This window comes from Elgaria multicarinata, chromosome 6, assembly GCF_023053635.1.
Source record: "Elgaria multicarinata webbii isolate HBS135686 ecotype San Diego chromosome 6, rElgMul1.1.pri, whole genome shotgun sequence".
NCBI lineage: Eukaryota > Metazoa > Chordata > Lepidosauria > Squamata > Anguidae > Elgaria > Elgaria multicarinata.
Genome location: NC_086176.1, coordinates 10,218,941 through 10,239,057, shown reverse-complemented (window position 1 = coordinate 10,239,057; position 20,117 = coordinate 10,218,941). Strand labels below are relative to the sequence as shown.

General features: G+C 43.4%; 1 protein-coding gene across 1 annotated transcript in view; it reads right to left on the bottom strand.

The window, feature by feature from the left end:
* Positions 1-674: 674 nt before the first annotated feature.
* Positions 675-20,117, bottom strand: part of TRPV5 (transient receptor potential cation channel subfamily V member 5) — a 37,992-nt gene continuing 18,549 nt past the window's right edge. The window contains exons 7-15 of the mRNA XM_063128482.1: positions 18,833-18,979; positions 9,819-10,031; positions 9,178-9,264; positions 7,395-7,471; positions 5,838-6,003; positions 5,050-5,116; positions 4,051-4,319; positions 1,758-1,864; positions 675-942 (exon numbers count right to left, since the gene is read on the bottom strand). Of these exons, the coding sequence (XP_062984552.1) occupies positions 675-942; positions 1,758-1,864; positions 4,051-4,319; positions 5,050-5,116; positions 5,838-6,003; positions 7,395-7,471; positions 9,178-9,264; positions 9,819-10,031; positions 18,833-18,979 (1,401 nt within the window). The remainder of the gene's footprint in view (positions 943-1,757; positions 1,865-4,050; positions 4,320-5,049; positions 5,117-5,837; positions 6,004-7,394; positions 7,472-9,177; positions 9,265-9,818; positions 10,032-18,832; positions 18,980-20,117) is intronic.

Below are 20,117 nucleotides of genomic sequence, written 5' to 3'. Positions count from 1 at the left end.
GGAATTCAGTTCAGCTGAGGAATAGACAACCTTGGTCCTGCCTTTTTTTTTAAAAGAAGCAATCAGTCCTACAGATGGCCCTGCAAACTTTCTATCTGGGATAAAAATCCACAGCCACCTAAAGTGCCTTCGCTTGCCATAGTCAAAAAGCGTAACTCACTCTGACCTTCCCAGGACAGCAGTGTGGGAAGGGTCCATCCCTTTAAAGAGCCATTGGGATGCGGTCTGTCTGATGTTGCTGTGTCAGCTTTACTCATTCCCTGAGTTTAAAGAATGGCTGTTCTTTTTTCATATTCAATCGGAGAGCAAGGAGATTTTTGTGGAATGTTGCCTGAGAACATGTTGAGAGATAGGAACTACAGGTCAGGACGTAGCTTAACTCCTACGAGAACCCTTCTCTCGCTGATAAAACTCCAGTGTTCTCCTTAGCAGAATTTCTTCGTGAAGGATATGCAGCTCCCCCCAACAAAAAACTGCATGTTTCCGCTCCATTGCCCAGACACGCAAGAGCAGTGTATTCGAGAGGAAGCGTTAAGACAGGCATGAGCTGAACCTAGAAAGAGAGCAGCTGTCCTGCAACCTGATAACACTGCCGCAAAATTCTGCCAGCTTTTGGAGGAATTAGTGATGCAACACAAAGCACCAGTAATGTGAAGAGTCCGTCACGAGGCATCTCACACATGGTAGACCTCTTCTTCCAAGGCGTGATTCACTTCCCCACGAAGGTGGCTGAAGGTGTTGTGTCGTAGAATTTGCCAACCACGACAACTACTCCGGGATGTGCTCCTTGAGACAGATGGAGAGGATTCCTTGTTGAAGCGGAAATGCTCACCCAGCTCCAATTTCTTGGAAGTCCTGCTGGGATCCTCCTTGTCCTGGTTCTTAAAGGCCTCTGCATAGCGAAGCATCTTTTGCTTGCTGGAGTCCAGACGCTCTTCAACCCTGGACGGATGAGAAAGAAGGAGCTTAAAGACCATTTCTCAACTTGCACTGCCAATATGGCTGTGCTATGCTGGCTCTTTAATAGTTGTGACCTGAACAATAGGACTACTAGCAGAGAGGTGGGGGCAGGGGAGCAAATTGAGGCCCCCGTGCTGGAGTAAGGGGACAAGCTTCCCTCTTCAACCAGTGCTAGGACTCTAATGCCAGGTTCCAGGCTCTGCTGCTGAGATTAAAGGGCTCTTACAGCCAGGGACTCTGAGAGTCTGGAACTTGATGGCACAAGGCTGGGATCTAGCTTAGCGATCTGCCTGGGGCTGTGTGCCTGTGTGTTCCAGCCTCAGGGAACAAGGGTGCGCAAAACTGGTCCCTGTGACTGGCAGGCAGTTTCTGCATTAGTACATATATATACATACGAAGCCTTCTGCCCTTGCCTAGTCAATAGAGGAGCAGCATCTTCTCTGCTTCACATTCTACTTCCAGCCCCCAGCTTCTGGACTTCTTAGCTGGAGAGAGCACCTTCCAGGTGTGGATCTGCGTATAGCCACCCATGGCCCCAGCAAGGGCCAGACACAGAGAAGGGCAGTGGCAGAGCACATGCTGCTATAAATCATAGATCCCAGTTTGATTCATGACATTGCCAAGTATGGCCGGGAAGTGTAGGCAGACAGAGCTAGATGGACGAATGGTCCATCTAGCAGCTTTCAATGTCCCTGTCCCTCCTCTGCCCTGGAAGTGTCTTAACTAGGCTGTCATTGCCGAACCATCGCTCCCACTGATGCATGCAAAAAATACCCATCCAGACAAAACAGGCTCACCTTAGATACCACTTGTCCCCTAGCCCATACTCTCGTCCACAGATGCCAGAGCGAGGCCAGAAGCATCGTGGGAGTTTCCGCTCAAGCATGATTGTCGTGGCAATGACCTGCATGAAAGCAAAGAGTCAGACCAATCCTTCCAAAGCATCTGCATGGATAAAAAGTGTATTCAATTTATATCCTGCCTTTTCATTAAAAATAGTGCTCCAAGGAGGTTCCAAAACTTGACAGGTTCATAGTCATAAGTCAAAATGTTCCTCTTTAATTCGTGATTTAATTTGTCTTAATTTGTAAATTTTGCTGACCTGCCAAACAAATTAATTTTATTTATTTGTCACACAAGTGGAGTCCTGCAACAAAGCTAAGGGTATCTAGGTGTGTGTTTTTTTACTCCTTTTTATCTTCACATCAGCTCTATGAGGTAAGTTAGACTTAGTGCATGGGCCCAGTGGGGTCACCTTGTAAGCTCCATCGCTGAAGATGGAATTAGGATCCAACATTATATCCACTACATTTGGATAAAATATAATAAAGCAGCCACACTTAGGTTTCCAGTGGCTCTATACTGGTTTTATTGTAATTGTTCAGAGGATTGTATTGTTGTGCCCAACCTTGAAGGCCTTTTGGCTATTAAAATTATAACTTGTCTCATACACAAAGTGGAAATGCAACTGAATAAATTACAGCCTGAATGTTAATCTGGAAGAGAATCCCACCATGTTCATAGAATCATAGAATAGCAGAGTTGGAAGGGGCCTACAGGGCCATCGAGTCCAACCCCCTGCTCAATGCAGGAATCCACCCTAAAGCATCCCTGACAGATGGTTGTCCAGCTGCCTCTTGAAGGCCTCTAGTGTGGGAGAGCCCACAACCTCCCTCGGTAATTGATTCCATTGTTGTACTGCTCTAACAGTCAGGACGTTTTTCCTGCTGTCCAGCTGGAATCTGGCTTCCTGTAACTTGAGCCCGTTATTCCATGTCCTGCACTCTGGGAGGATCAAGAAGAGATCCTGGCCCTCCTCTGTGTGACAATCTTTTAAGTATTTGAAGAGTGCTATCATGTCTCCCCTCAATCTTCTCTTCTCCAGGCTAACATGCCCAGTTCTTTCAGTCTCTCTTCATAGGGCTTTGTTTCTAGACTCCTGATCATCCTGGTTGCCCTCCTCTGAACACGCTCCAGCTTGTCTGCATCCTTCTTGAATTGTGGAGCCCAGAACTGGATGCAATACTCTAGATGGGGCCTAACCAGGGTTGAATAGAGAGGAACCAGTACCACACGTGATTTGGAAGATATACTTCTATTAATGCAGCCCAAAATAGCATTTGGCTTTCTTGCAGCCCTATCGCACTGTTGGCTCATATTCAGCTTGCGATCTACAACAATTCCAAGATCATTCTCGTTTGTAGTATTGCTGAGCCAAGCGCCCCCCATCTTGTAATTGTGCATTTGGTTTCTATTTCCTAGATGTAGAACTTGGCATTTATCCCTTTTAAATTTCATTCTGTTGTTTTCAGCTCGGCACTCAATGGTGCTTGCTCCTGGTGTGCATAGGATTATGGACTTAGCTACAGAAACTGTTTTCAGTGTCTCAGTTCATCCTGTGGCTCAGTGCTTTTGAGCATGTGTAAAGTGCTATTCCTTTACACCAGACAGCAAAGTCTGAGGGCGTGGCACTGGTAGACCTGAGAGCCCTGAAACCTTTTATTTACAGATACAAGCCTGTAAATTCAAAGGTGCGTATTCACTGTATGAGTTGGAACGAATCAGAAAGACAACCCTATACTTGTTTCTTCTCCTAATTAAGACTGTTAGTAGGATATCCCACAGCTAATCTGCACAACAAAACTATTAAAAGTAGATAAGAGTATTAAACAACATGTAACTAGAACTGTGGCAGACATAAGCAATAGCTACAACACTTGCACTGTTGATGTTTTGGAACTACTGCCGTCACCCCCAGCCAGCATGGGAAATGGTCAAAAATACTGAGAGTTGTAGTCCAAAACATCTGTAACGCACAAAGTTGGGGAAGGCACCTGTAGGGACACATCTACATTGCAAAGCTAAAGTGGTCTGAAACCTCTTTAAGGATAATGGCTTCTCCTAAATAACTCTGGGAATGATGAAAAGCGCCAACTCTTTACAGAACCACTGCTCCCAAAGTTGCTTGGTCTGGGAGCCACGCCAATTTGTCCAGCTTGATACTGGTGTCCCTCTGCAGCATACTCATGCAGCACTGCTCATTACTGCTTGACCCACAGGGATATCTGCACTGCCCCACTGTATTCTCACCTGTGCCCGCCAAAGCTCGTCCCGTTCGCTGGCCACTCGCCAGTGGGTGTCGCCCATCATGGCAATGAGCAGGTTGAGCATGAGCAAAGCAGCAATGATGGCAAAAGCAAAGTACACCACGCTGTACATGAACGGCAGGTCCACTTCATAGTTGGCTGGTCCGTCAATGATGGTAAGGAACAGCTCAAAGGTGGTGAAGAGAGACATGGGGTAGTTTTCAAACTGTCCCAGGCTGGTGGGATCCTCTGTCTGGAACACGATGTAAAAAGCTGGTAGAGAATCAAAGAGTCAGCTACAGAGAATGGTAAGGCTGAAGGTTGCATACTGAAGTTATTTATTTTTCCAGTTCATGGACTGTTTTCTACCATCTCAGAACATATACTGGGTCTTCGAGGGAACCCCATTGGTGTTCCTTCCCTGGCCCATTACTTCCTAGCTTCTTTGTTGGCTCTGTGCCAGTGGTACACGACTCCTGTTGCCCCCGTGAGGTCTTATTCCAGCTTTTTCCCTTTGGTCCTCTTTTCTCAATTCCACACCCCCTCTATTCCACTTGCTGTCCAGTTCTGTGTCTAGAGCAGCTTTCCTCAACCTGGGGCGCTCCAGATGTGTTGGACTACAACTCCCAGAATGCCCCAGCCAGCTCGGGGATGTGTTTTTTTCAGGTAACCTTGACAGCTAGTATTGACTCTGTTGTGGAACCCCAATAATCTTCCAAGGAACCCCAGGGCTGTCAAGAACACTGTTTTAGAACTACTGTTATAAATAAAGTTTGAGAATAGTCAGAAGGTGGGGATATATGCTTTGGGCTTACACAAAATAAATGAATATGAAGTGATATCAGTCCATGAAATATATTGAGGGGGGAAGCATCTGATGTTTTCCACTGGAGAAGACCCCCCCACACACACACACATTTATCATAACACAAGCAGATATTCATTGCAGTCTCAAAATTCAAAGAAAGCAACCTAGGCGTTCACTGATTAGTTTCTGTCTCACCTGATGCAAAGCCAAGTATCACGACAGCCATTAGCCCACAGAAGCGTATAAGATCTCCAAATATCATCTGTAGAGAAGACAGACAAAAAAAAAAAAAGAAGAAGAAGAAGAAGAAGAAGAAGAAGAAGAAGAAGAAATGAAAGAGATGTCATAATGTCCAGCTTCTTCACAGCGGGGTTATTCCTCATCCAATCATCTCTGGACAATAAAAGTCAGTGAAAGGAAGACTAGACAGGAATACTGGGCTCCAACTAGGATCCAACTGCCAATTCCAGATTGCTGGAATAGATGGACATTGGTTTGCTCCAGCAAGGCAATTCTTACAAGATATAAATATAACTTGGTAAATGAAGGCATTTATTACAAATCAGCCTTTTTTGACTTGCTCTTGGCATCACAAGGAGTATAATGTTTTTTTACACAACAGACTTCTATAGGGAAGTGTTCTTTATTTGCCTCCTGAGTATTTGTAACAGAGTGACAAGATCTCTTCTTGGTCCTTCCAGAGTGCAGGACACAGAATAACGGGCTCAAGTTAAAGGAAGCCAGATTCCAGCTGGACATCAGGAAAAACGTCCTGACTGTTAGAGCAGTACGACAATGGAACCAGTTACCTAGGGAGGGTGTGGGCTCTCCCACACTAGAGGCCTTCAAGAGGCAGCTGGACAACCATCTGTCAGGGATGCTTTAGGGTGGATTCCTGCATTGAGCAGGGGGTTGGACTCGATGGCCTTGTAGGCCCCTTCCAACTCTGCTATTCTATGATTCTAGGATATAGTATTCCTTACCTTCTGTATCATGATAGTGAAGGGCCCAAGCATCTGAAACCCTCGAGCGAAATACATGATGTTGCACCAGCCAAGCACCAGGGCACAGGACATGGGGACCACCTCTCCATCTGTGCTTGTGAGACGCATCACCATGATCACCAGGATCAAACATGCGTATGTGATGCTGTAATGGAAGTGGCATGATCAAGAAGGTGGACACCACAGTCGACAGCTTGCTCATAACATTAGATGTGTCCCCCCCCCCCCCTTCGCTTGGTTGTGAGATGCTTTCCTTGGCAATGCCAAAGGGATGTGTGAAAACACCAAGGAAGAAATAGGCCAGAGGAAATTCTCCTCAAGAAGGTTGTGGTACTTCAGAATGCAGCCTCTCCTTTGCTGAGGCCCTGTAAGGCAGGAGAGGGACCCATGACTGAAGGTAGAGGGAGAAGGAAGTGGAAGGCCACGCAGAAAGCAGCTACTGGCCAGCCTGGGAGAAGGAGACTCCCTTGATTTTCTTGAGATGGAGCAAGGCGTTCTAGTGAGAATGCCAGGAAAATGGGAGTGGCTGGACAGCCACATATAAAAGAAAGACAAGGGGGAAGGAAGAGTTCTGTGGCTCTTCTAGTCAAAGAGGGAGCCAGGAGTCTCAGAGGAGAAGAAACTGAGGCCTTAGCTAGACCTAAGGTTTATCCCGGGATCATCTCTGTTCATGTAAATGACACACAGGAGATCTCGGGAGCAGGCAGGGACGACCCCGGGATAAATCTTAGGTCTAGCTAAGGCCTGAGTGACAATACTTTCTTCCCTCATGCTAAAAGGGCTTGAATCTCACCCCATTCCTTTCCTCACAAAGGTTTTTTTACATTCAAATAAACTGCTTCCTAACGTCTACGTAGGTTCCCTCTGCTCTGGTTTCTTCATCTTTTGGCTACTCTTTTTGAAACTCTTTTGGTTTCCCTTGAAACTCCTCAGATGTTCGGAGCAATCTCAAAGTTCAATGTTCACTTTAGGAAAAGTCATGCAAACCTCAGGGGTTAAAACCTTTAAGAACCTTTAAGAACCACTGAAAACCTTTAAGAAATGTTGCTAGCCTCCCTTGAAATTCCTCAGATGCCATTTTTGAACGAAAGGCAGGTTACAAATCAAAGAAATAAATAAGAAGCACCAAATTTGATTTCAGGCAAACCTTCCTGTTGCAACTTTGTTAAAGAGTTAAAGCCCTGTTAAAGCTTTGCAAAGAAAGAAATGTAGGGTAGAAACAATCACTAGAGGAAGAGGAGAAAAACCGAGAGCAAACTGGGGATGCTTCCAGACAAGACCGTTATCACACTATCACCCTGCCTCATTCATGGATGTTCAGAGGAGGATTCAGACATCGGCTTCTTCTACTCATAACCCTCCTGAATTTTCTTCCATGTTTTTCCTTACTGGAATAACTCTGTTAAGGGGAAAAAATGGAACACCTCACAATGCCTTCTGGATGCTAAGCACTAGTAGCCCTCCATCTGGAAGCATCCACAGAGAATCAATGAGAAAGGAAGCGTATTTGCGATCTTTGTAAATGCAGAGCCTTACATGATGAGGTGGAAAGGTCCTCCTACAATGGTTTGTCCAAAGTACTTGGTGGCCCCAACTCTTAAAATATCTGGAATCTGAAAAGGTAATTTCAATTAGAAAAGATTACATATAAAAAGCTTTAAGCCGGCAAGATGGCCATTTCCACTTAGGACTGGAACGGCCTATATCCTCTGTCATCCTACCCTAGAAGTTCATCTGTCAGTACTGAAGGATGTGTTGTGTCTATCAGAGAAGAATACAGATGACCAACTCATTAAGTGGTTCATGCCCTTCCCATTTGATAAGCCCCCAGGCTTGATCACACATTATGGTTTATGGCAGGGGGGGAAATCTCATCACGCTTTCAATCACGCAAACGTTTGCTGAGTTGGTAGTCTGCACTGGGCCAATGTTGTTGCAGAATGAGGATGCCGGGAAGTGGAATTCAATGGTCAAGCAAGCAATGGGGGAAGGGATCATTGGGTCAGGGATCATTGGGGCCTAATCTACACCAAGCAGGATATTGCACTATGAAAGCGGTATATAAAAGGCAGGAGCCACACTACTGCTTTATAGCGGTATTGAAGTACACTGGCAAGTGTTGGGGCCCATTGACCATACACCATACACCGCTTTCATACCACTATATCCTGCTTGGTGTGGCTTCTGCCTTTTATATACCGCTTTCATAGTGCAATATCTTGCTTAGTGTAGATTAGGCCTGGGATTGGATGGGTGTGTGACCAGAGGAAAGACTGTATGTTGGGAAGGGCTCAAAGTATATATTTAAAATATCTTAAGGTTTAAGGAGGGTTTGGAAGGAATGACACAAGATACGAAAATTTGATGATGGAATACCCCAAAAAGGAATATTCCATCAACAATTTTTATACTTTTAAAATATAAGCTGCCCTGAGCCAACAGAATGAAGTCAGGCAGTGATTTTTAATTAATTAATTAATTTATTATATTTTTATACCGCCCAATAGCTGAAGCTCTCTGGGGGGTTCACAAAAAGACATAAATATGAACTCTAACTATAATAAATAAATATGAACTATCACTATCTTTAACTACATGCCCACCCATATGTTGCTAACTGATATTGGCTGAATTCCCTCGCATTTCAAAGGCCCCCTCAGCTGTGGAATTGACCTGCTGGTTGAAATTTAGCTGCTGACTTCTTTGAATGTCTTTAAGCAGGCATTAAAGACTCCGTTTTTCCGGCAGCCTTCCCCTTTTTAGAATGTTATTGCTGACTGTTATATCTCGTTTTAGGCTGTATTGGTTTACCCTGTTTAAATTGCTTTTAATCTTGTATGCCACCTAGAGTATTTTGCATATAGGCGGGATTAAATTAAATGGACACTGATGTTTTTATAGTTGTTTTCTATGTCTCTGATGGTTTTTAAATTTTGTATACTTTTTAATGTTTACTGTTTTAACTTTTGTGAATCGCCCAGAGAGCCTCGGCTGTGGGGCGGTATATAAATGTAATAAATAAATAAATAAATAAATAAATAAATAAATTACCAGTTTCAAAATTGTTTTAATGCTGGGGGATTCCCAAGCAAGGAATGCTAATACAGAATTCTCCCCAAACTGCAATTCTCCCATGGGTTTCTGGGGGAAGTAGTGACAGTTAAACTGGTTTCAGGCTAATTTTAAATTTTGCAGCCTAGTTATGCCTGGGAAAGCACAGTGGTTAAGCAGCCTTTGAAATGGCAGGTGGAGCTTCTACACTGGTGTTGATGTAGTTTGCAGAAGATCCATCTTGTACAGCTTTATTTTTTCTCCTTACCTCTAACAACAAAATTGCCATGGCTCCTATCACAGTGATCATCTCCCCAACCAGTCTGAGCTGATCGTCATACGTCACATAGGATTCCTAAAAATGGGAAAGCAACTGCTGGTTAGTGAGCAAAGAGGAATAGATAAACAGCCCTGGAGAGAGGTCATGTTTGGATGTGGTGGCATCAACAACATAGAAAATATTCCAGTAGCATCATCTTAACATTTTTCTTGGACGGTAACCCTTTAGACCAGCCTTCCTCAACCTGGGGCGCTCCAGATGTGTTGGACTGCATCTCCCAGAATGCCCCAGCCGGGGCATTCTGGGAGATGCAGTCCAACACATCTGGAGCGCCCCAGGTTGAGGAAGGCTGCTTTAGACAACTGGAAGTCCTTGCATGATGAAACACACCTCCATTCAAAAGCAGCAACAAAATGCCTGGGAGACAGGCTCTGTCCTAGTTCTCCCTTTATAACGATAATTTCTATTTATAAGTTTTAATGTAGGGGAACATTCAAAACTGTGATCCCCACCCCACCCCTGCAGTCCGAAGAAGCACAGCCCTTTTTATCACCTTCCTGCCATTCTGCCACATGCATAGATACGCCGAGAAACGCATTCCTTTCTATCAGGACTAAAACGCAACACACCTCCAGTGTTTTCTGGATGAGGAGTTTGGTGTCCCGTTCATCGGTTCGGTTTTCTGGGCGGTTTTTCAGAGGTCTATAAGAGCAGCACATCGTAAAGCAAATAATGTAGAGGACATAAAATAAAGCCAGGAAACAGAAATAAGGTCGCCCACACGTGCGCCACTTCAGGCTCACTAGCTCCTTCACTGGGGTCATGTCTAGGATTTGACGGGCCTGCAAAAGAGAGAGAGAGAGAGAGAAAGAATAGTTGAGAATTAGTTCGGAAGGTCCCTTGTTTCTGGGACACAATATCTCCTGCTTTTGGAGGGAGAACATAAGAAACACATTTTTAAAAACACACACAAAAGGAATCTTCACAAAGCTTTCTTAGGCCTTAGCTAGACCGAAGGATTATCCCAGGCAAATGAAGGGGTCGTCCCTGCCTGCTCCCGGGATCCCCTGTGTGTCATTTGGATGCACAGGGATGATCCCAGTATGATCCCAGGATATAGGCCTGGTTTAGCCATGGCCACAATCTCAAACCTGGCTATATTCTTAGAGAATAAGGAAATCTCTTTGTAAACATCAGGCTGATAACTTTGAAAGCCATAAACACAAGGGCTAGATTGCTTGTTTATCATAAATGGTTGCTCATACTGTCCCAGAGCAGATTAGTGGATTGTGGAGTTCTCTAGAGTAATCTGTTGTGTCCCCCACAGTCTCTTAAAGGTGAAACTCCTTGCCAAAACATCTACATGGAGTTACTCTTTATCCTTGTAAGACTCCTCAAACTTTGCCTCTCTCGTAAAGCTTTTAGCTTAATCTCTTTAGTCCTCTTCCCCAGCTGAAAGTAAACCTAAATATAACTAACTAACGTTTCCTCCTGCACACCCCTGGTTCCTTTGCTGCTCCCCGTTTGGTATCTTTTACCAGGTTATTTCCTAAATTAAGACTGTATGTTCTAGAGGCAGGACCCTCCTATTTGTTTATGTTACATTAGTAGTGTAGGTAATAACAACAATAATGTAAAGAGACCAAGGGAAGTCCTCCCGTGCAACAGACAATCCATTGGGAAGGTCTCCTGTGAAAGCACCCTTGAAAGGAATGGGGAATATGCAAGAGCACAGCCATGGATTGTGTCTCAACGTTAGAGCTACTTGGAAACTTGACAGGTTCCTACTAAAGTTCAGAGATGCAAAACTGCAGTTCCTTTCCTGATGTGTGCGTGATGTTGCCCATGAGATCCAGAAACCATTTTGAGGAAGGCGTTTTGGTTCATAGACTGCTCTCTCTCAATGGCTGAGTTTAGATGGGACATGTGTTCCCTTGTTTTCCCCCAATGCCTGCGGAGGCGTTGGGAAAAGAAGTTGCAATAAAGACACTGCTACTTGCCTTCTTTAAAGACCCAGAGGAGGTAAATAAGACCAGGAGACTGGGGGAGGGGCTGAGTCTGGTTTAATTTCCAGGCAGTTTTACACACAAGTTGGAGAAGGCTCTCTCCTTACTTATGCTCTTTGCAAAGCCAGTGTGAAGGGGAGAGAGACCCTTCCCCTTTCTTCTACATTCTCTGCAGTTCAGATGAGCTTGGGGGAGGGAGACACCCCCTTGGCAAGATGGCAAAGGGATTTTCCCTTTGGAATGTATTTATTTATTTACTGCATTTCTATACCGCCCAATAGCTGAAGCTCTCTGGGCAGTTTACAAAATTAAGACAATTCAAAAGTATAAAACAACAGTATAAAACCATAATATAAAATACAATAGAAAAGCACAACCAAGATAAAAACAGCAGCAATGCAAAAATACAAGTTTAAAATACAAATTTAAAACAGCAAAGTTAAAATTAATTTATAGACTGTTAAAACACTGGGAGAAAAAAAAGGTCTTCACTTGGCGTCTAAAAGAATATAATGTAGGTGCCAAGCGAATCTCCTTAGGGAGCTCATTCCACAGCTGGGGTGCCACAGCAGAGAAGGCCCTCCTCCTGGTAGCCACCTGCCTCACTTCCTTTGGCAGGGGCTCATGAAGAAGGACCCCAGAGGATGACCTTAGGGTACATATGGGAGGAGGCGTTCCTTCAAATAACCTGGCCCCAAGCCATTTAGGGCTCTGTATGTTAGTACCAGCACTTTGAATCAGGCCCGGACCTGGACTGGCAGCCAAAGAAGTTGTAAAAGGACTGGTGTGATGTGATCTCGCCGGTCAGTCCCTGTTAGTAACCGTGCTGCCCTGTTTTGTACCAGTTGAAGTTTCCAGACCGTTTTCAAAGGCAGCCCCACGTATAACGCATTGCAGTAATCCAAACAAGAGATTATCAGAGGATAGATAATTGTAGCTAGGCTATCTCCGTCCAGATAAAGGTGCAGTTGGTATATCAGCCTAAGTTGATAAAAGGTGCTCTTTGCCACTGAGTTCACCTGTGCCTCAAGTGACAGTTCTAGATCCAAGAGCACCCCCAAACTAAGAACCCGATCCTTTAGGGGGAGTGCAACCCCATCCAGAACAGGGTGAACATCACCTAGCTGGACAGGCGAACCACCTGCTAACAGTACCTCCGTCTTGCCTGGTTTGAGTCTCAGTTTATTGGCCCTCATCTAGTCCATTATCCTGCTCAGGCACTGATTCAGAACAGCCACTTACTCACCTGGGTTTGAGGAAAAGGAGAGGTAGAGCTGGGTGTCATCCGCATATTGATGGCACCTCAACCCACATCTCTGGATAACCTCTCCCAGTGGTTTCATGTAAATGTTAAACAGCATAGGGGATAAAATAGAGCCCTGTGGAACCCCATGGCCTAAATGCCACGGCACAGAGCAATAATCCCCCAGCACCACCTTCTGTAATCGGCCATCCAAGTAGGAGCAACACAGTGCCTCCAACTCCCAGCCCAGATAGGTATCCAGAAGGATAGCATGGTCGATGGTATTGAAAGCCGCTGAGAGTTCCAGGAGAACCAACAGGGTCGCACTCCCCCTGTCCCTCTCCTGGCAAAGGTCATCCCACAGGGAGACCAAGGCAGTTTCCGTTCCAAACCCAAGCCTGAAGCCTGATTGAAATGGATCTAGATAATCCGTTTCATTCAAGAGTGCCTGGAAAGGATAAAAGGAAATACCTCTACAGTTGGTGCATGGTAAACTTGCTGCTCTATTGGTGTTTCAGAGCGTACAAAGAGCATGCTTTCTCCCAAATGTGGGGGTGAGGATGTGGGACCTAAATCTCAGGATACAGGTCGTGGTTAGTCATGCAGGGATTGGCAACTTTCAGCGGCCAATTCCCCTCAACCCATTATTATAAATTCATATATTGTAATAAATTCTAATATTCATATATTAGAATGTAAGCCTATGCGTCAGGGTTTTGCTATTTTATTGTTTTACTCTGTACAGCACCATGTACACGGATGGTGCTATATAAATAATAACAACAACAACAACAACAACAACAACATTCCTGCCATGAAAAGAGGTGGAGATTTGGATTTTCTGTTTCAGGTGCAAACGTATCTTAGCCTAGAGCTGATAAGTATCCAGTAGGAAACATCCTATACATCACAATTGCAATGATAATTTCCTGATAAGCCAAGGATGTGATCAAGAGTAGCGAGAGAGAAAATGAAAGAGAAAATTGGGAGGGGGCGAGGGTTATGGAGTTGATGTAAAAGAATCAAAGGAAAAAAGGTGTTTAATTTGGAACAGGTAACTGTACAGATGCTGGTGAACAGGAGGCACAAACGTTAGCAATAAAGAGGATAAAAACGAGATAGCGAAATGCTATGTTTGCTCACCAGGTAGAGAGGTTGTTAAAGCAATCATTTTTTATTGGACTTTTTACAGGAAATGTAAATCCAGCTTAGCTGATCTGAAATTTTCATACAAGATTTACAACAACAATAGAATGCTGATAAGTAGCACGTAAAGAGAAAAGTAATTTCAGAGCTATGGGAGACTGGAATTACAATTTCTCTGTTACTTTGGTCAGCAATTGCTTTGAAGGTGATTGGTGGGAGAATCAGGGTGGATAGAAGAACTTCTTCACACAGAGCATAGTTAAACTATGGAATTTGCTACCACAAGATGTAATGATGGCCACCAATTTGGATTGTTTTAAAAGGGGGTTGGATAAATTCCTGGAGCAGGCTATCAATAGCTACTAGTCCTGATGGCTTTGTGCTACCTCCGGTATCCGAGGCAGTAAGCCTATGTGCACCAGTTGCTGGGGAACATGGATGGGAGAGTACTGTTGCACCTGTGTCCTGCATGTAGGTTCCTAGTCGACAGCTGGTTGGCCACTTGGACTATATGATCCAGAATAGCTCTTATGTTCCTTTGTTGATGCGTAAATAGAACACTATGATACATACTGCAATGGGAATGGCAGTAATTCCCCAACTGTCAGCTGGTACTAATGGGCTGCAAGTGAACTGATTGCAGAAATTAAATTCATTTAATTATCAAAAAGCCCTTATGAGACCCATCCACAGAGAAGATGGCTGTCTCCCTGCATGGTGAACTGCACCACCCCTTTGCCAACCAAGAGACAGGCCCCAAACTGCGATTCATGCACAAACTCAGGGGAGGGGCTTCTCTGGAGTCTGACAGTTGCTTGCACTCTAAAACTGTACTCTAAAATGTAACGCTTTTTTTAGCTGATGCTGGATGTGTGTCTATAATTTTAAATTGGCAATTTGAATGTCAGGCAAACAACAATTTGGTAAATTATCAGAGGTTTGGAACACACACTTTATTTCCAAAGTAGTTGAACTCAATTTCCTAGAGCTCAACAGAAATTGCTTTGAACATTCTGTTTAATTTTAATCAATCAGACCTTAACTACTATGAGACTGCAATGATAGGTTACTGTCCTATTAATCAAAGCACTGGTGTGCGTTTATATCCTCAAGCAACAACGAAAAGAGCATTTGGGTACAACTACTACTACAATAATGGTGCAGCAGTAAAGGGGCTAAAGGTTTTGTGTGTGGGATGGTGGCAGTTTTTAATTAGGGTTCAGTTTGATGGCTTGTTTTGAAGAGTTTGCATTTTATTGCACACTTTATGTGAGCCTGAGTGCTCCTTGGGAAGCAATAGATGATACCAATGGCTATAATTTATAGTTTCCCTAGGAGACTAGTTAGCACAGTGGTTCTCAACCTGGGGCACTCCAGATGTGTTGGACTGCATCTCCCAGAATGCCCCAGCCAGCTGCTGGGGCATTCTGGGAGTTGTAGTCCAACACATCTGGAGCGCCCCAGGTTGAGAAAGGCTGAGTTAGCAAGAGCTGGTAGAGTTTAGTGGCTAAGGAGAAGAGGTGGAAAATCCCTGGTTTATTTATTTATTAATTACATTTCTATACCGCCCAATAGCCAGAGCTCTCTGGGCGGTTCACAAAAATTAAAACCATTCAACAGTATAAAACCATAATATAGAATACAATATAAAAGCTGAACCAGATAAAAACAGCAGCAATGCAAAATTACAAATTTAAAACACCGAGTTAAAATTTATTTATAGGCTGTTAAAATGCTGGGAGAATAAAAAGGTCTTCACCTGGCGTCTAAAAGCATATAATGTAGGTGCCAAGCGAACCTCCTTAGGGAGCTCATTCCACAGCCGGGGTGCCACAGCAGAGAAGGCCCTCCTCCTGGTAGCCACCTGCCTCACTTCTTTAGGCAGCGTTCAAATCTTACCTCTGCCATGGATCAGTAGGTGGCCTTAGGAAAACCATTCTCTTTCAGCTACATTCTTCACCCCATCAGCAATAAGGGAACAATAATTCTTTCCTATTTGTATTGTACTGAGAAAATATTTGTGAAGTGCTTTGAATGCACGGGATGCATGATATAAATGCAATAATACCGTATTTCTTCAATTCTAAGACGCACTTTCCCCCCCAAATAAACATCTTTAAAAACGGGGTGCTTCTTAGAATCTCAGGCGTGTCTTAGTTGTTGTTTTTTTCCTGTTGGTGGCACTGAAATTAGTGTGCGTCTTACAATCGAAGAAATATGGTAATAATAATTAGAGTGTCTAGGTCTCTAGGTTCCCTTTAAGACTCCATAAGAATGTAAGAGCAGTCCTGCTGGATCGGATCAAGGGGCCTTCATCTCATTTCAAACAGTGGTCAGCAGTTGATTTTGGGGAAGCCCACAAGAGAATACAAAGGCAGCAACCTGCTTCCATTGTTACACTCACACACACACACCCCAGACCTCCATGAATGTGTCCAGTTCCGTTTTAAGGCCATTTAAACTAGACGACATCACTACATTTTGTGGCGGCGAAGTGTGAAAGTTACATATGAAAAGATGCACTTTCTTTTGCCTCTTCTGAATACATTGCCTACCAATTTAATGGGGTTGTTCCATTTTTCCCATCAAAAATCTCAAACTGCTGTATGGGCCCATTTTAGTTGTTATATCTTCTATGCCTAACTTCCCTACCCCTTTAATTTTTCTTCTCTAACCCCATCTAGATGACACTAGTATGTATGATGAGTAAACGTGAGAGGATGATGCCTGCTGGCAGTGCCAGCCCCCAGGCGCGGATTGAGAGACTAGCTCTGGTGCCGATAAAAGTGATTAAAATCTTTAATAATTCTCGTCTGTGTCCAGAAGGTTTTACAACGCAGGCTTTGCAAGAATTTTAGTGTGATAATGACTGGGGTTCATGTTTAATGTTCTAGTAAAAATCATTTGCTGCACTTTGTGAGAATGTTTTCTAAAAACGTTTTTAAAATTCTTTATAAAAAAAATTCTTATAAAACTATGAATCAAATTACTATATATATATAATCTCTAAATTTGATTGTTTAGGCAATAAACTGCTATTGAAATGTTGAGAATACCATAGGTGGTGTATCCCATGTGAGTTTGGTTTCGTAAATAAGTTTTAAAACTGTGTTAATTTGATTGATTGTAGCTCCTGAGGAAGGATTATTTTTAATCCGAAATAAAGAGCATTCTGGACACAGATGAGAATTATTAAAGATTTTAATCACTTTTATCGGCACAATCCGCGCCTGCACAGTGGTGCCTTCTTATCCTGCCAACTACATGAATGCCAACCTGCACCGCCCCAAAACTCCGCCTTCACACATTCATTAGACCTTCTTAACAGAGCCTCTCCAGGAGCTCAGGTAATGAATTCTGATAAACCCACAGAGGTTGGGGGTGGAATCAACAAACACAATCCTGATTCCCGCCCAGCCCCATTCATTGGGGTTGTCTGAATAGAGCTTCTCTCTTCCACCCTATTCCTCACCCTACCATCATCTTCAACTCCTTAACTTGTGCAACACATTTTACTAGTCAATATTGGTGTCAACTAGGTTCTTTAAAAATCAATCAGTGGTATGGATCAATGACTTCAGTTTACTGTTAAAACATGGAAATGGATTATTGTTGATAGTACAGAGCTACAGTTATCCATAGATGGTATCTAGAGTCTGTAATGACACTCAGTGGATGCATGGATTTTCTAGTAGGACAGGGGGGATTTAGTTTCCCTTTAAAGTTAGCTATGATCTCAGAGGCGTAGAGAGTTTAATTTATGCCCCCTCATCCCAAGGGAAAAAAGAAGAAAGTGGTTGCGCACACTAGGGTGTGTCTTAAAGTAGGGTGTTACCCATCAGCCAGAGACTGCTGCTGTAAGTGAATATATTTCCAGCCACAATTCAGCAGATCCATTTCTGATACGTTTATGATGGTTCAAAGAGGTTAAGAGAAACGGTCTGTAATGACGTCAAATGTCATATGTAAAAACCATAAAGGTGAACAGGTTGATGGGAGTTGCTGCAGCAATGCTATTTCGTGTGAAGCATTTTCCACACAATAAAGAAGGTACAGATTTTAATAGGCCAACGGCCAACGAGTGCATGCAAATGTCAGCAGGGTTAACAAGGTCTCAACAAGCAAAAAATTTGTCTTTCCAAGAGAATGGAGTTATTTTGCCAGACGCAATCTGAAGGTTCAAGGAGGTTATTTCTCTCGAAGAAAGACGAGAGAATGACAGTCACTTATAAACCGAGTGGCAGCGATGGCCTTCGCTAGTCCTTGAGATGCCAGGGATAAAACCAGGGACCCTTTTCATGCAAAGCAGGTGCTCTACCAAGGAATTACAACCTTTACTTTTTTTCTGTCATTGCCCTCTGGGTAATTATGGGCTGCATGTCAGCAGTGAGCATTAAAAGCCATTATTCCACAGCATCCGCTGGAGTTCAGGACTGGCTTTTAAAATCCAGATGTTGCAGGGATCTTTGTGAGTCTTTAAGATAAAAAGACTCTACTGTACAGATTCATCTCAGTTATATCAGGTGAATTTTTACTATAATAATTAAATGAAACCTCCATGTTCCAAGGCAGTATACCCCCTCCACTTCCCATACAGGCTTCCAGAAAGCTTGCAATGCCCCCAGAATACAGATTCCTTCCCTTCACAACAAGTGCTGAAAGCTACACACACATAAATAATTTTGCATACAAGTCAAGAAACAATATTTTGGCCTTTCCTGCTTTGTTATTTTTTAACATTTGAAAAAAAATCTGCATAAAAATGAACTGATTCAACCTTCCAACACTTTGAGGAGTCACTTTAGGAACATTATCACTATTCAGCCTAATTCTTGTTTATTTCACTGTGAAAAAAGAAGAGAGTGCAGGCCGTTTAGCCTGAACAGCAAAATTGCCACCTGCAACATTAACAGTCTTCCAATTGGCTTTTTGCATATTTGCAGTCTAAGGCCACATTCTCTCACTCTGTCTCACAAAGTTGAAGTCCGTGTTGTAAATTCTCTTACGGAAACTGAACACACTTTTGGGTCTTCCTTTCATCAGCTGGACAAGAAACTCCTAGACCTTGTGGGTTGTGTGAGCAGCTAAGAAGGACACTCAAGATTCCTCGTTCAATAATACCAGCAGTCATCTTTCCACAAAGACAAAAAAAGTATCGGAGCTCCACAGTTTTTGTGAACCGCCCAGGGAGCTTCAGCTGTTGGGTGGTATAAAAATGCAATAAATAAACAAATTAAATAAATAATACCTCTCTTCTCTTGGTTGAGACAACAAGCTCTAGAAAAGGCTGCTCTTCACCCCAGGAGTCAATTTCCGTGAGGTCGTAGAGAATGGTGGTCATAGGCCCAAAGGACCACAGCACATGCTTTCGCTTCTGCATGAGGTTCTGGAACATCTGAGGAGGAAAGACAGCCAGAGATGAGTCTCATCAAATCCCTCACACAATTTTGCATCAGAGATCGCTCAAGATGGCAGCTGAGTTTCAGGGAATCCAAGTCTAGATGATAGTCTGGGGAGAGGGCTCTGGTTTGCTGGGTCTCCAAAGTTAAGCCACAATGGTTCAAAAGGCTGCTGGCCTCTAGGCCCCAGCCATTAACCATTATGCCACCAGGATTGCGCTGGAGCTTAGAGGTTTCCGTGCACCAAGGGCACCTTCTGGCTTGGATGTGCCATTTACGGTCATTCCCCATTTAAGCTAAATAACTGGCTGGGAGAATGCAGTGGTCCTGCCTAGGCCAAGAGGGCAGCTGAACACAGGGGAGCCTCTAGGCCCCTATTTGCACCTGTTGACAGTAATCAGACCTAAAAGCCAAGGCCCTATTCATAATTAATCAAGAAGCTCCTGAACTAATTATCAGTTGGATTGCGGAAGTCTGTTAATTAATCGATTTTTACAAACTGGACTGAGTGTGGGAGGGGGTCCGCTAATCACCAGAATGTGTTGATTTTACAAATATATTTTAGTGTTTAAATGCTCCCAAGTTTGAAATTCCATGTTCTTTACAAGATGCCCAACAATATAGATTTACGTATTCAGAAAGAAGATTTCCAAATTATTTTATTTAAGCAATCCTCCTTTGTTCCGTCTATCAATTCCTTTGCCCTTTTCAGCAACAATATTTCAGACCATCCCAGATGTGCACTGGATTTTTATCTGTCCCTTTCAAATTTCTTGGCTGTGTTTTCCTGTGCAGTTTTTAAATGGCTTACATTAAAAAAGCACTGCTTTTGGTGACTGTATTCTCAACTAGAGTGATATGAGCCAGGTGTTATAAGCTCACTCTTAATAGGCTTTGGTAAGATGCAGTCTGTATGTGTGTAAGTGTAAACAGGGCACCCATTTATTGCCTTACCCCCTGCACAAATGCCAATCAATAAGAAAAAGAAGTGCTCGTTTTTCTAAATCTGAAATCAGGTTTAAATTATTATGCCACAGAATGGTTTGAAAGAACATAATGCTGATGCATTGTTACATCTAAGCAAGCCTTAGGCCCAATTCAGACTTAACGATGAACTATGATTTGTTATATGCA